This window comes from Phyllostomus hastatus, unplaced genomic scaffold (genome assembly GCF_019186645.2).
Source record: "Phyllostomus hastatus isolate PE091 unplaced genomic scaffold, TTU_PhHast_1.1 phas_contig_1, whole genome shotgun sequence".
NCBI lineage: Eukaryota > Metazoa > Chordata > Mammalia > Chiroptera > Phyllostomidae > Phyllostomus > Phyllostomus hastatus.
In genome coordinates this window covers 27,999,345-28,016,402 of record NW_025333498.1, presented here as the reverse complement: position 1 = coordinate 28,016,402, position 17,058 = coordinate 27,999,345, and the positions used below count along the sequence as shown (strand labels likewise).

General features: G+C 33.6%; 1 protein-coding gene across 1 annotated transcript in view; it reads left to right on the top strand.

The window, feature by feature from the left end:
* The window catches only part of PSMD14 (proteasome 26S subunit, non-ATPase 14), a 96,827-nt gene that overhangs the window by 4,952 nt on the left and 74,817 nt on the right, over positions 1-17,058 (top strand). The window contains exons 2-3 of the mRNA XM_045855864.1: positions 1,083-1,208; positions 3,468-3,519. Of these exons, the coding sequence (XP_045711820.1) occupies positions 3,472-3,519 (48 nt within the window). The 5' untranslated portion in view covers positions 1,083-1,208; positions 3,468-3,471. The remainder of the gene's footprint in view (positions 1-1,082; positions 1,209-3,467; positions 3,520-17,058) is intronic.

Below are 17,058 nucleotides of genomic sequence, written 5' to 3'. Positions count from 1 at the left end.
CATAATCTGAGATGTTTTTATCAGTGGTTCTTACTTGGGAGTGATTTTGCCCTTTCAGAGAACATTTGACAATGTTTGGAGACATTTGTGATTATCACTGCTGGATAGGTGCTACTAGCATCCAGTGCAGACAGGCCAGGGATGCTGCTGAACATCCTGTAATATACATGACAGCCCCTACAACAAAACATTTTTGGTTCTGAATGTCAGTAGTGCCCCCCAAGCCCTAGCTTATACCATCAGTTTTACCGTCATTATTAGAGAATAGAATGCTGTTAGTTCTTTCTTTACACATTCATCTTGTGATTCTCTAATAACTGTGAAACTTTTTTTTCTTCTTTGCCATTATGGGTAGGATATGGAAGATTCTAAATTCTCAGCTATGTTCAGTGAAAGTTAAAAAAAGACTACAGTGATAATGTCTCTAGTCTTCTGTATCTTTTTGAAAGATGAAGCAATGATTCGGGCAGTACAATAAAAACTAAAGGGTGATACAGTAGCTGTGATGTATTTCACCATTGCTTCATTTTGGATGGTGGTTTTCTTTCATTTCCTTCCGATTTTAGTCTTTTTTGGCATAGTTGGAAATAATGGATTAAGAAATGATGAACTAATTTCTAGGATAATGAAAATAGCAAATTTCAGGATATAGGACAGGTAACATTATAATGATTCCATAATGCATCGTAGATTTGTAATAATGTTGCAAACATTGTGGACCCAATATGGTAATTGCATAATTGAATGAATTTTGTCCTATTTATAATGTAAGTAAATTTTCTCATTGCTCCTTGAAATGCCTTTAGAAAGACTAAAAGTCATGACATGTCAATTTTTATGCATAATTAGAACTGCTCAAAAAATTAGAAACAAAATTTTGATACAAGATTAATTACTATGTCCTGTAGCTTCCAGGATGGTATTTCATTTTATACCCTAGGGTAATTAAAAAAATCAGTTTTGATTTCTGGGTTTTTTTGTTTTGTTTTGTTTTTAGGAATTTTGCTTCTCATAAAGCCCTTGTTACATTTTCCTTTTTAGTTCTCAGTGTACTTATATCTTACTTATTTTTATTTTTTTAGGAGAGAGAGAAAAAATAGTTGGATAAAATCATACCTGCCAGTATTAGCAAGAACTTGATTTAAACGAAACTTGTCAGAGTCAACAAATTGAAGTGAAACACCACAGGACTTGCAGTTACTGACCAGGTAAGAATTAAGAATGTATTTTACTCTTACCTATTCTTTCAGAGATGATATAAGAATGTCATGAAAATATATTATTTTTAACACATGTCAAATTATAAATCAGATAACCAGATTTAAGGACTCATCAAAGTTAACTAGCGTTTTTGTTTGCTTTCTGTAAAGTTATAAAAAGTAGTGTGATTTAGAACGTTGATCAGTGTATTTCATTTCTAAATGTTAAGATCTGGTTATTTTATCTTAAAATGTTTTAGTTTGTTAAATATTTTTTCCTGTTTGCTTAGACATCTAATTTTGCTAAAGACACAAATTTGACCTGCCAGATTTTCTTTCCCTCTGCTCCCTACTTTGCTCATGTATATTCACAGCATCTGGAGTCTGTGTAAAGTCATCAGAAACAACACAGGGGATTAGAGAAGCTGAACACAGCTGGGAGTCGACTTTGGCCTGGAGTATACATCCTGTCTAAAAGTATACTGTATACTGTTAGTTTTTTTTCCATTTGTTTTTAAGTTTGTAAGCTTGAAATGGTCCAAAAGAAATTTTTTTTCTTTGATAATACAATATGTTCTAGAGAAATGTCTTTAATATTTTAAATTGATACAGGTTTCTTTTTTTTTTTTCCTATCCACAATCTTTAAACAGTGCTATGTACTGAATCCATATTTTAGTTGAAGAATTTTAATGATAATTTGATGGAGATTTTATTTGTAAATGTTGCTATTAGGAATATGAGTTAAGGTTGTAAACCTTAACTGGACTATCAAGTTTTCTTCTGTGCTTTTTCACTTTTTAAAATAAGTTTATTTCTTGTGAATCTCACAGACTTGTGGAGTGAAAGCCAGATAATGAAAGTATATGACTTCATTTCTATAGAATTTAAAAATAGCAGAGCTAATCTCCACTGTTACAAGTTGGAATTATACCTTTGTGGGGTAGCAGAGACTGGGAAGAGAGCGTGAGGTGTTCTTAGGTGTGAACAGTGTTCTGTTCCTTCATCTATGTGGTGATCATGGGGTTGTGTTCACGTTGTGAAATTTCCATGGCAGTATCATTTGTGTACTCTTCTATATGTGGACTTAAGTACAGTTTGCAATGTTAATGTTGTTAAATATTCTCAGGATTAAATTATTAGCAGGATTCAACAAACATGATAAGGCACTAAAGTAATAATCATAGGTACATTATTGAGTCTGTATAGCAGTTTAACTTAGTTATTGTTAGTATATTGTTTAATTTAGTTAAACAATATGGACAAATGACTAAACATCTGTTAGTATTTAACTTAGAATATATTTGTAGTAATACCATTTTCTAAAGCATACCCTACTAGCAAGTAGGAAAAAAATACTTTGTTCTTATGTTTAAGTATTTAGTTGTACTGGATATTGATTTTATAATTTTTCTCCTTTTTGTGTATTTGAGGCCATATTAGTATACTTGCTGTTTTTTCCTTTGAGTTTTTTGTGAAAGTTTTAGCCTTATAGGAATGTCTTCTGTAGTTACTGCAGATGTAAAAAACAAATCAGATGGATGTTTCAAAGTTAATCCTCTCTATTGACCTCTAAGATTATAATTGGGAACAGCAGCTGAATTTTCTTAGCAAAAAAGTACATATCTCCACAATATCTGAAATAACACACATCTGTGTAGGTTCTAAAACACTATCTTAATGCATTTAATGTTTACTTTTAATATTTCTTTTAGTATAATGAGTTCATTTTTTAAAGCCTTTGATGCTAATTCAGAGATCCATAATCTGCTCACAATGTCTTTCACGTGTAGTTTTGATGATAACTGACAAGCTGTAAGTTAATTAGCACAGAACTTACTAATGAGGATGTTAAAATTTAATTTAAAAGTGAGGATTTTTATTTGTACACTGTGGACAAATTGAAGGAAATTCAATCATACATATGATACGCATTTCAGGCTCTTTTTCATTATTCGGGTACTTTATTAGATAACAATAAGAAAATATAATTAACTTAATGATAGCAAAGTTTTGAAATTATGCTAAGATTGCTTGTCTTTAAACTGGGGGTAACCCAAAACCAAAGCAGTAAAATAAGGTCTGTTAATTAGCATGGAAGACAGCTTCTTGAATTAATATGTGGTGTTAATTAACAGGAAGTCTGATGTTGTGTTGTAATTACCACCAATATTTTTGACATACTGAGTGACTGAAGGTGAATTATATAGATAGCAATTGAGTAAACACTTTTGTGCTTAGAAACGTTTTCCTTTGTTTCTGTTTTCTAGAAACATGGACAGACTTCTTAGACTTGGAGGTGGTATGCCTGGACTGGGCCAGGTTAGTATATAGACGCTCAATATTTCTTTGTGTGTAAATTGCACTCCCTTTTCTAGTTATCCAGAGAGAAAGAAACCATTCCCAAGAAAATCACCTCATATATAACCTTGTGGTATGAAGCTCATCTTATTGCTGGTACTATATTTCAACATGAAGTAACATATGCAGAATGTTCTCTACTATCCTAATTTTCACCTAGGAATTGGAATTTTCTCTATTTGCTTTGATTTAAAATTTTGGGATATGTGAGATTATTGGACTTGCCTTTTAGTAAAAAAGGGACTCAAAACATCTTATTTGGAAGTTTACAATGTAGACTTTAAGAGTAACATATGAAAAAGTAAACATGGCATATTCTTGGTAAGATCTAGAAAACTGACCCATAGAATGTTTGTATGTATAATCTTAAGACATAAATTCCTGTTAGTAATTATGATACATGGATGAAATAATAAATAATCTCTTTTCTCTTTAAATTTGGTATATATTTTTTACATTCTTATTAAAATTAAATGAGTTTTTAGTTGTTCTAATGTTATCATTTATCTTGTGCTGTTGGGCAGGTGATCTCTAAATAGACTTCTGTCTCAGGGTATTCTCTCTGCTTAAAGAAGAAATTTCTGCTTCTTTTGACTTCTACACTAATTATCATTTTACTTCTCTGTTGATAAGCAAGATGACTAGTGTTGTTCTTTTCTTTTATATAATGAATTGTTTTATTACCAAATTTTGGGACTTTTTATAGCCCACCTTCAGAACTCTTTTAGTTACCAACTTTTCCTTATTTCCATATCACTGTCAATGACTTTGTCTTCCTTCAGTCAAAGTAGTCTATATTTTGTGTAAGAAACAATTTTGTTTGAAATTTCATGAAATTTTTAGTGTTTTAGAGTCACTTTTTCAGTAATTCTCTGATTAGGTCTATCGTGGTTTATGACTAATGAATTTTTTAGAAAGTTTAATTCATTTTGTGATTCTATATATTGCATCCTTGCATAGACTTCAGTTATTTTTCATTTACTTTTGTTAGTTTTAAATATTCTTATGTTTCTCTGTTGTCAGCCTGCTTCTTCATGATTATTTCAGTTTTGCAAGATGTAAATCCATCCTTTTAAGAGGCCTGGCATGTCTGAACTTGGTGGTTCCAAAGCTACTTTCTATACTTTTATAAACATTCTAGATAGCTTCTAGAATTTTCCTAACTTATTCTGAAATTAACAATAACAATGTTCAAACAAAAATGTCAGAAGTGAGCTGAGGTGATATGTAGGTACTGCAAATTTACCTGCAAATTATACGTAAGGATGTTGCCTTAATAGAAATTTAACAGAAGTTGCATCAAATTTAAATACCAAAATAACTTCCCTTAAGCATTAGATTCAATAAATTATATATCCATGCTGGAAAATTGCTGGCCATGAAGTAATGATTTTGTTTACTGCAAATTGAGCTACATCATATCTCAGTGACCATTGCAAACCTTAAGTTCTGGTTCAATAACTTCTCTTTGGTCTGTGATAATTCAGTCGAGCCCTTGGGTCCTCAGTTACTTTTTTATTTGAAGTTAATACATTGTGTAAGAATCTGTCATTTCATGTGTGTGTTTCATCTGCCCAATCAGATGACAAACTCTCAAAGGAATAATTTGTGTCTGTTCTTATTTTCGTGATATCTCCTTTATCAAATACTTGGTATTAAAGGGATAAAATTTTTCATAAAATTTATTTTATTTTATTCTTGTTCTAGACTAATTTGTCATACTTATGATGTTACTTTTGCAGCATGAAATGTTAAGTGTGTTGTCTTTTAATAAACAGGAATAAAGTGATAAGCATATTATTTATTTTTAATAAGTCTTATCTTTGGATTGGTAATAGTTATTCTTGCTTTTAGCTAATGCATAGCAGCCAATAAAAATAGAAAAGGAGACATAAGTTGTTTTACCTTCCAAAAATCAGTAGAGAATGTTACTATCTTTCCATTGTTCTCATAATATTTTTCCATAAAACTTGCTGGTGAGTTTGCAGGTGGCCCTTTTAAAACATAGGAATAAGAGCAGAAAAGGATTCTTTATTAATGCTACGTACTCTTACCTTTCTCCAAATAGAAGTAACATTTCTCTTTTCCAAAGCTGACATCAGCTTATTTTCTGATCCCCATCCTCTCTTAAAACTTGGTTCCATTGACCGACGTCCTTCTCTGCCTACAAAGATGTTTAAGTCTCCTGTATCCTAAAACAAACAAAACTCCACTGTATCCTGATATTAAGCCTTTTATTCCGTTTATTTCTAGAATTTCCGAAATAATAGCTTATACTCATATTCTACTTCTTTACTTCCGTTGACTCACCTGAGATTAATATTCTGGCCTCCTCCATTACTGTCCTGGAATTGCTTCAATTGCCAAGTCTACTTACCAACTTTTAGTTCTTTTTTAACTAGACTTTCCTATTCAACACTGTTTACAGTGTCTTTCTTAAAACTTCCTCTTCTGTTAGGTTTATCATGTTATGTTTTCTTAGTTCTTTGTTAGAGTGTCTATACCTGTAAAACAACTTCTTTTAAAGTCTTTTTTTTTTTAAGATTTTATTTATTTTTAGAGAGGGGGGAAGGGAAGGAAAAAGGGAGAGAAACATCAATGTGTGGTTGCCTCTTGAGTGCCCCCTACTGGGAACGTGGCCCCCAACCCAGGCATATGCCCTGATTGGGAATAGATCCAGTGACCCTTTGGTTTGCAGGCCCTCACTCAGTCCACAGAGCCACACCAGCCAGGGCAAAGTCTTATTTTTTAATAGTAGATTTTAAAATATTAGTATTTGGACAGGGGTAGGCTAAAATAATTAAGTCTGCCCAAGGTCTCCTATTTCAATATAACTTAGATTGAAATAGAAACATGTTTTATTAGAAATATTAGATTTTGTAAACTAATTGCTTTAAATTTCAAATGTGTTTTTAAATTTACTTTGCTAAAATGCTTACAAAGTATAAATTACTAAAAGATGTGAAATGATTGTATTAAAAGCATTCAGTGTTGTAATTTGGCTACCTGATTGTTTTTATAACTCTCCCAACTTAGGTCTTGGTAACTGTTTTCCAAAATCAGTGACAAAATCCAAAAGATGTGCATAACTAAAACATAGTATCTAGTCTCTAAAAGTGTTAGTTTAAGTCTGGGTCCATTTTAATTTGGAAACAAAGTAAGCTTAAATGTAAATGAAACTTAAGTAAAATGTCAGTGGCATTTATTATCTTGTATTTGAATATTTAGGCAATATTTTGAGAATCTGTGTGTTGGGTGTTATGCTTTCAGGAATTACCAGAGTAAATAAGAGCATCATTACTTAATCTAGATCCTTACATTCTAGCAGATACATGGCAATTAATGTTTTAAGTGCCTGGCACATATTAACTACTTTGAATAAGTGAATACTAGTGCTTGTTATAAATAATATGATTTGTAAGTATAGTGGATGTAGGGTTTAATTTTTTCCACAAAAAAAGGAGGAAATGGGCCAGATTTGAGGAGATGATATTTGAGCTAAATTTTAGATTATATGCCAAGACATTAGAAAGGCTAGCAAATAGGTGATGTGAGGAGAAATAATGAGAGGAAAAGGTGGTAAAAGACTTCGGAGAAGATTATGAAAGGTGCTGAATGCAATTCTTAGTGAGTTTTACTTTTTATCCCATAAACATTGTAGTTCCGTGATTTTTTTAAGCAGTGTTGTGAGATAATGAATTCTGTGTTTTGAAGAGTAATTCTAGTTTGGAGAATACATACAAAGGAAGAGATTGAAGGTAAAGTCATCAATTATAGGAAATATTTCTGACCTTTTACCTTCTAGACGCATTACAGGGTTATACTTTCCTATCAGTTTTGAATTTAGCTCAATCATGATTTTACTTTGAACAGGGGGGTGTGAGTTGAAAATTAATGGTCACTTTTAAGTGAAAGGTTTAAGAATTACTGTGAGACTCGCCTACACTAGTAATCAAAACAGCATGTAGGTGGAACTTCTCATAGCTAAGTCCCTCAGAGAGAATGACTTATAACCTGTAAGTCAGAAATCCTGTGATTTTTGTGTAAATGCCCTAGTTTTTTTTTGGTCCCCAGTTTTTGTTTTAAGTAAACTGGTGTAGGTCAAACTAAGCACATAGGCAGGCCCATGTTGCCTATACGTGATTGGTTTGTATCTCTTTGGTACAGACCTCAGTAATTTCCAGATGCAAAAATAAGGGAAAATATTGTAGCTAAGTGATCAGAGAAGGCTTTCTGAAAGTGGTGAGGTATAAGTCACATTTCAAAGGATTATTTCAAATGGCTGGATTTTAAAAAAATAACTTGATAAATTGGTTATGATCTATTTTATTTGTTATAAGTTACAAATAAGGATTTTGTATAACTAATAACCTTTTTTGGTTTCCTATTATGAATCTTAGATGAGAAGTATTCTTTCAGTTATTTGCTTTTTAGGTTTTGGTCTAATGTTTTATAGAAAGGATTAATTTAACATAGCAATGGGGAAATGACTAGAATAAATTAAGAAATAATACTGTTTTCAGCCCTGGCTGGCATGGCTTAGTGGATTGAGCATGGGCTGCGAACCAAAGTGTTGCAGATTCGATTCCCAGTCAGGCCACATACCTGGGTTGCAGGCCACGGCCCCCAGCAACCGCACATTGATGTTTCTCTCTCTTTTTCCCTCTCTTCCCTCTCTAAAAATAAATAAATACAATCTTAAAAAAAAATAATACTGTTTTCATAGGTAAGGAGTCCTTTTTTTTTTTTTAAGATCTTATTTATTTATTTTTAGAGAGGGAAGGGAGGGAGAAAGAGAAAGAAAGAGAAACATCAGTGTGTGGTTGCTGGGGGCCACGGCCTGCAACCCAGGCATGTGCCCTGACTGGGAATCGAACCTGCGATGCTTTGGATCGCAGCCCGTGCTCAATCCACTGAGCTACGCCAGCCAGGGCAGGAGTCTTAATATCACATTCCAGTTCTCTCTAATTAATCTTAAATTCAATGTAGTTCCAATAAAAATGCCAACCAGAATTTTCTTGGAATTAAAAAACTGATTCTAAAATTCATATAGGACAAAATAATCCAAGAATAGCAAAGAATTTCTTTGGTTTACCAAATATCAAAAGATATGTTAGTGCTGTATGACTCAAGGAGTATTATATTGGTGTAGTGATAGCCAGGTAGATCTGTATAATCAGCAAGAAAGCCCAGAAATAGATTTATGCATGTATGGGAACTTAATTTGTGATAGAGCTGGTATTAAAAATTAGTGGAGAAGAAGCAGCCTATGCTTTAAATGATGCTGAAGCAAGAGGGTTTCTATATGGGAGGAAAACTAGCATTAGATTCCTACTTTATTCTGTGTGTAAAAATGTATACCAAATGAAGACCTAGCTGTGAAAATCAAACATCATAATTTTGGAAGACATATCCATTAGGATGGCTATTATCCACAGATAAACCAAAGTAGCTGTTAATGAGGGATAGAACCCTTGTGCATTCCTAGTAGGAATGTAAAATTTTGTGATCTCTGTGGAAAACATACAATTACTGTATGATCCAGCAATTCCATTACTGGGTATATGCCCCAGGGAATTGAAACCCAGGGAATTGAATCCCCCAGGGACTCAAATAGGTACATGTACACCAGTGTTCACAGTAGCATTATTCATAATAGTCAAAATGTGGAAACAGCTTGTATCTATTGATGGGAGAAGGAATAAAACAAAACATGGTGTATATGTACCATGGAAGATTATTCAGCCTTTAAAAAGAAGGAACTTCTGACACATGGTATAATGTGGATAAACCTTGGAGACATTATGCTAAGTGAAGTGAGGGGTTGGTGTTTAATAGGTAGGACAAGCTATTGTATGATTCCACTTATATGAGGTACTAGAGTAGTCATGTCCATAGAGACAGAAAGTAGAATGGTGGTTGTGAGAGGATGGGGTGCATAGTGGAGTGAGGAGTTAGTGTTTAATGAGTACAGAGTTTCAGTTTGGGAAATGAAAAGTTTCTGTAGATGGAACATGGTTATGGCTGCATAACAGTATGAATGTACTTAATGCCACTGAAGTGCACACTTAAATATGGCTAAAATGGTAAATTTTATGTATATTTTACCACAATAAAGATTCAGGGACCATATCTTTGCAATACTAATAATAGCTACCTTAGATGGTTTTTGTAAGGATAAAATAAACTCAGATGTGAACATGTCAGACACACAATAAATAGCCACAAAATAATATTTTTAGAAGAAAATTTTGTCCTTATGACCTCAAAATAGGAAAGCATGACTCAGAAGATTAGTAATTTGACTACCTCAGTACCTTACTAACTCTTGTCCCAACAAAGACAATAAAAGAGACTTTAAAGACAAGCAATAGAGAGAAATTATTTGCAACACCTTTATCTACAAAACATTTAGCAGAACCATAAGTCAGTAAGACTATAAAGAAAACCTTATAGAAAAAAAGAACATGACGTGGTAATTTGTACAGCAAGAATTGGTAGCAAGCATATGAAAAAGTACTCAACCTCACTGTTTATCAGGGAAATGAAAATTAAAACAAGTATTAGATTTCTTTTTTAAGCAGAAGCCTGTTGTATTAAGTGTTAATGAAGATTTGGGGAAACAAAAATTCTCATGTAAGCTTTTTTTCCATATGGTGGGTTGGTTTAGGGTAAGGGAGTTGGTTGAAAATTGTATCTCAGTGCTTAGAACTTTACCTGGCAAATAGAAGACCATGAATATATGTTGAGTGAACACATTGATGTGGAGTATAAATGGTTAATGTCACTCTGGAAAGCAATTTGATGGTATCTAGTCAAGTTGAAAAAGCCCTAACTTATGTGACTCACCAAATGCATTTATTCATGTTAGAGAAACTTACATGTGCAGAGACATGTGTAAGGATATTCTTTATGACATTGGGTTATTGAAAAATTGCAAAATATTTAAACATCTATCTGTGGCAAAACATATTATGATGGAATATTATGCAGCATTAAAATGAACTAGATTCTATATATCAACATGTAAAATAGGCCTTATAAACATATTAAGAGAAAAATTTGGTTTGTAGAGGTGTATATAAAATGTGAAATCATTAACATAACTTAAAATAACACTTTTCTTTTTTAAATATATATAACTCTTGTGAAAGGGTTACAAAGCTTATAGCAGCACTGTCTAGTAGAACTTTGGGCAATGATGGGAATGCTCTATATCTGCACCATTAAGCTCTTGAAATGTGGTTGGAGCTGTTGAAAATGAAACTTAATTGAATTTTAATTAAATTGACTTTAATAACCACTTGGCATGCTTAGTATGACCAAATAACTGAATATTTAGTTTTATTTAAATTTATGTAGTCATATGTAGCTGTGGTTACCATATTGTACAGCACAGGCCTAAATCACCCATATCAAATTCATGAGGAAGGAGGAAGGCTCCAGAAACTTCCAGTTCATAGTAATGTTCTCTATTTTTAATTAAAAAAAAAACTAAAGCAAAAGAACTTTACATTATGAGTAAAATTAAATGATGTCAAATAACATTTTTCTTTAAAAAAACATTTTCTTTTAGTACTTTTTTTAAAAAGCCACCAAATAAAACAAATCAGAAATTCTTTCTGTTATTTATTACTTTTTCTTGCACCTTACTTAGGCATTCCATATATTCTCCCTCAGTCTTAAAGAGGATAACTCTAGAGAGGTTGCCAGAGACTACATTATGCCCAGCCTTGTAGAAGGTTCTCTTCTGAGTGATTTGGGGAGTCTTTAGAGATTTTTGAGCAAAGGAGTTGTGCTTATCAGACTTAGATTTTTAAAGAACCTGGAGACTCTCGAGATGAGACGTAAGAAGGCAAGAATGGAAACATAGACAAGAAGCTACTGCAATACTGTTTTAAAATTACAGATTATGATGTTTATTTTTATTGTGTGTTTATTTGATAGAGAGATTCTGGTGTAGTTTAATGTGTACAATTAGTGTCTTACACCTGTCACATTTGAAGTAAAATTATTTATTTATTACTGGCACAGTAGCGTGAAATTGAGCAGGCTTTTACACAAGGCTTTTCATGAAGTCTCTTTTTGTTCCTGAGGCTCTTTAGCCTATCTGTGTTTACCGTTTTGTATATACTGGTGGATGCTTCTGGTTACCTATATTTTCCGTTTGATTCTTTGGCTATCCTGATGTGATCCTATGAACATTTACAAAGGGCCTTTCTAAACATTGGTAGATTAATTTGGTCATTTTTCTTCCTGTTAAGAAGTAGAGAAGGGTCCAGAAATTTTAATTGTTTTATTTCTTTGCTTAACTATGAATAGCAATTTTGCTTTAGAAACAAAGTAAAAATGCAAGTCAATTTTAAGTTTTCTCATTTGTTCTTGTGTGATAATTTTATTATTTTTAAAAGTATAGTTCATGAATAGAATAGAATCATTCTAGTCCTGGAATTGAGCTGATGTTTCTACTGCAGAAAATTTAGAAAGAGGTCAGATCAAAAGCAAGGTAATTAGAGCATAGTTTCTAGTTGTCATTGTAGCGTTATTCTTTTTTAAAAGATATTAAACCCCATGAGAGGTCTCAAGACAACTCTTGAGAGTTTTCAAATAAGTGAAAGGGAAACAAATTCATGGTGGGTACATTCTAGTTAATCTGTGTTATTTGGTTTGAACATTCTGGTTGTGACTGCTCTTTGAAGGGGAAAGATCTTTGATGCTGTGAAGGTTAAATTACTATTTTGATACAAAATTACCCTAAATGATTTTGAGTTCTTTATTACATAAGGGGAACAGTGATATATTTTTTAATTACAGTGAAATTGTCTTCCAAAATTAACCACAGTCTGATGAAATAGAAAATCAGAATTAGGAGGAAAAATAAAATGTTAAGATTTTAAATTTGAAATCAAGGACATGATGTAACTATGACATCTTATATCATTTTTGATAGGAAGGGTATATGAGATAAGAAACAATAAGATACCTCTAATACAGGACACTAAGATATTGCAGTATAATCTCAGTATTTCAAATGTATGGGAATGTTATGATCATAAAAATCCAATCTACATCTTTTCTTTCCCTACCCTAAACATTGCTTTTACATGTTTGATTTATGGGTTACATTGCTCATTTGGTACATTGATTTTTGGTTTCCTGTCTTAAACTTGTATAACATAACTTCTAATTTTTCTGTTCATATCATCATTTGGACAGTTCTCTAGAAATAACTCATTTAAAATATGAGCAGACATGTCCAGTGCTGTCTCCCACAGCACACGTTCATGGTGGTTCCTTGTCAGATGTTACCTGGGTTGAGTGCCCTGAAGTATGCATCCGAGCAGGGCAGTGGTCTCCACTGCACAGGCTCCAGTGCTGCCTCTCTAGCTGTTCCTAGTGATTTCATAGGCTCCTTCCTCTGGGAGACTGAATGCCACATGTGTTGGGCACAATGGGAAGGCTTAGGGACAGTGAAGGGTAAGTTAATAATTATGGTAGTTATATTTGAACTCATTGTATATATTTTTAAGATTTTATTTATTTAATTTTAGAAGTGAAGGGAGGGAGAAAGGGAAACATCAATGTTTTGTCTCTTGTTTGTGTCTCGGCTGGGGGCCTAGCCTGCAACCCAAGCATGTTCTCTGACAGGGAGTCGAACCGATGATCTTTTGCTTTGCAGGAGGATGCCTAACCAACTGTGCCACACCTGTCAGGGCCACATTGCCCCTCTTTTTCCTTGATTACATTCTTGCCTGTCTGTGGTAGCTCTGTGTTGATTAGTTTTTTATTCCCTAGTGCTGCAAATACCAGAGCCTAAGTAATTGAAAGCCAAATGCTTATGAAAAGTATACAGTAAACTGACAAAACCTAGTTTTGGAAAAGCACCCCTTTCTGTTTTATAGAAAAGGTGTTTTTTTAAATCTCATAGGAAATACTTATTTTATTACCTACTAGAATACATTTTTGTTACCATTATCTAGCTGTGTCACTGTGGGGAGATAACTTTTATTTTATGTTGGTTTGCACCTGGTTGTGCAGTTTCTGGCTACTGTTGCCCTTCCATTTGCAGGTTCTGGTTACTATATACATTTCCTGATTTCCATTTTATAGACTAAATGAGATCTTCAAATATTTTGTAGCTCAGTTTTTTTGTTTTTGTTTTTTGTAAGTCCTTTCCTTGGCAGTTTCCTTGCGGTTGTGAGAATTGTAGCAATATAGGGAGATAACCAGGTACTCTGAATAGGGAATTCATTTGTCAGTGGGGTCAGGAGCAAATGTATGGATCTGTAAAGAGACCCCACATAATTTGATAGTTGCGTCAGGATTCCCTTCTAGAATTTAAAGAAGTGGGGCGGGGAAGGGACTTCCTAGTAGTTAGTTAGGAATGAGAGCCAAATGGACTAATGCTGAGTGCCTCCTATGTTTTGATGTGTAAGGTGCTTTGTATATTTAATCTTCTTATTTAGTCCTCACAACAATCCTATGTGGGTAGGGATAATTATTTCCATATTGTAGGGTTGAATCACAAATCTAACAGTGAATGGAGCTAGAGTTGGAACAAGTCTTTTGGATGCCAAAGCCTGTTCTACACCAACACGTTTCCTCAGGTAGATAATATCTGTAGTGTTACCACTGGCTACTTGCCTCATAAAGTGAAAAACCTTAAATAGTCTGGAAGTTTTTACTGCATGTAGGTGAAGAGTAAGGTGCTTGCCTTTTAAATGGTAGGAAACCTAAAATATTTGAGAGGGTTTTTCATTATTCTGACATGTAGTACTTGGGTCTGTGTTTTCAGAATATTTAAGTAATGAATGAATATTTCATTTTATTCCCTATGGTAAGTATATTTTGACGTATTGATAGAGGACACAGATAGTACAACTTTGTAATGAAGACTTACATTTCTTACTCCTTTTAATTTATAAAACATTTTCCTTACTATTCAGAAACTGATTAGTGCTCTAAACTCATTGCCAAAACATGTTATTTCATTAAAAAAAATCATTTTGGGAAAGAGGCTTCTCTTGTTAAGCTAATTTGAATGACCAGTTTTGTTGTACCTTGACTTGTAATAATGAAAGAAGAGGTACAGAGAGCTGTTTTATTTGAATAGACTTGCCAATTAGCCATCAAGTGCTTCCATCTGTGAAATTGTTGATCAGATGGGTTAGCTGGGATGTTTCCAGACTAGGGCATCATAAATGGCACTTGAAAACTGTCACTTTCATGATGAGGTTTCAAGTATTACACTGCTTGATGCTGTGGAACCTTTATTTCCTTTTGCAGTACCATGTTTTTTTAGAACATACTGATCCCACTTAAGAATTCTGTGGTATCAAGAGAACTTGGGAGACCTGCCACTGATATACAGTTCTGCTTAATCTGCTGCTCTGGGCTGTGTTGAGATTAAACTAGAGTGTTAACAGCTTCTTTCACGGCCTTCAAAGTGATATTTGGTGATCTGACTGGGACAGGCGAGTGATGCTCATTGCTTGTGGGCCATGGAGCTGGCACACATGGTCAAGTTTCTTTGTGTTTTCCCACTAATATAAATTCACTTTCAAATGTCTCCTTTAAATGAATGTATAGTAGCCTAAGACCACGTAAGTATTAAGATTTCTACATGTCTCATTTGTGTGAAATGAATTTAATATCTGCTCTATAAATTTTTAAGGGTTTAACTTATTCATACATACTATATTTTTAAATTTGTTTAATAACTTGAAAATATAAATTTCTGAAAAAATTATCACTGTGCCACATCTTTCTTGTTTGGTCTTATATTTTGTAGGACATTTTTTTTTTTATTTTATTTTAATCATTGTTCAAGTACAGTTTTCTCCCTTTTACTCCCATTCCATCCCACAGACATTTTCTTTAGTAAGTTGGTGTCTTTGAATGATTGTGAATATGATTAGATGCTGGAGTACTTGAGTGGCATTTTCATCTGATAAATTATACTATGCTTTTGTGTTCCCACAAATCCAGATTCCTAAAATTTGGGCAGGCTTCCTGGTCACCAGTCTGTGGGGACAAATTCATACCCTTGTCACTTTGTGGATGCCAGTTTGGCCTTCTCTCTGCCCTGGCACAGATCTCTGACCTGCCCAAACTCACTATGAAAGGCAGTATGTATTGGGAACAATGAAAGGCAATGCTCTAGTGCTAGACTAGATTCAAACATGGCTGAGATCCATGGAGCAGAAAAAGAGAATGAAAATACAGTGTTTATGTACAGGAAAGAGGACAGTTTGGGATCCTATTTCTATTTATTTTTCTTCCAGGGTAGATTTTCATATATTAGCCTCATCCCCAGGCTCTTTAACCTCCCAGAACTGACCGTCTCCTAATGAGAGAAAAGTATTGAAATGTTTTGTCGTTTATTATTTTGTGCTACCTGACCACTGTGCCTTCTTTGTTCTCAGAGGTTCAGCTGTTCCCTCTCCTAAGGCAAAAATGCCCAGTAGTTGGTAAATACCACTGGTTAAGCAACAGGTTTCCATTTTACAGGTGAGGAAACTAAGACATATAGCAATTAAGTAACTTGTCCAGTGTATTATATTTGAAGAGGTATGACATTTGGGGGAAAAAAGGTGACTTCAGAGCAGAACTGAGAGACTGTTGCTTTTAAGTACTCTTCTGTACAGCATTGAATGGAAACATAAGAAGAGAAATAAATATGAATATGACTTACACCTTCCTTACCAAAATAGAACTTGCCCCTGTGCCTTTTGACCACACTTATTCTTTGAACACTTTGTAAGAATTTTTATTCTAATGCTTTTTTCTGTTCCTCTTCTTTTAATTCCTCAGAAACAGCAACTCTGTAATATTTTGCATGATATCCCAAATAGTATTGTGAATAGGTGATGCTTAATAAAGTTAGGGTAGTGGTCAGCAGTATTTCTAGAAATTATGAAGAGATGATTTCTACCCTTCATTCTCTGTTTTGCCTCAGAACTTCTAAGCTTTTTCTTTTTTTAATTTTTTTTGGCTTCTAATTAGCATAAATCAAGGACATTTTTTGGAGTACTCTACAAGATTTTTTAAAGTAGTCAAATTGGTATTTTTAAATTAGTAATGTATGATGTGTTACGGAGTTCAGAAATTATTACTGTATATATGTTGATTTAAGTGTCCTGGCTGCTTATGTTCCCTTCCCTAGAAACAGTGACTGTTACCAGTTTCTTTCTATCCTTCCAAAGATTCTCTATCAGTGTTGTCCAATAGAATGGTTGTGAAGGCAGAAATGTATTATAACCAGCTAGCCAGTATGATAGCCACAGGCCACATGTGGCATCAAGTTCTTGAAATGTGGGGTGGTATGACTGAAGAACTAAATGTTTACATTGAATTTTAAGTTATTTAAGTTTGAATACATGCATGTGGCCAAAGGCTACTGTATTGGACAGTGCAGTGTACATACTTCATAGTGTATGCTAGAGTTGTCCAACCCCATATCCATACATATAAAGCTCTGCCACATTTTTTTTAAACCGT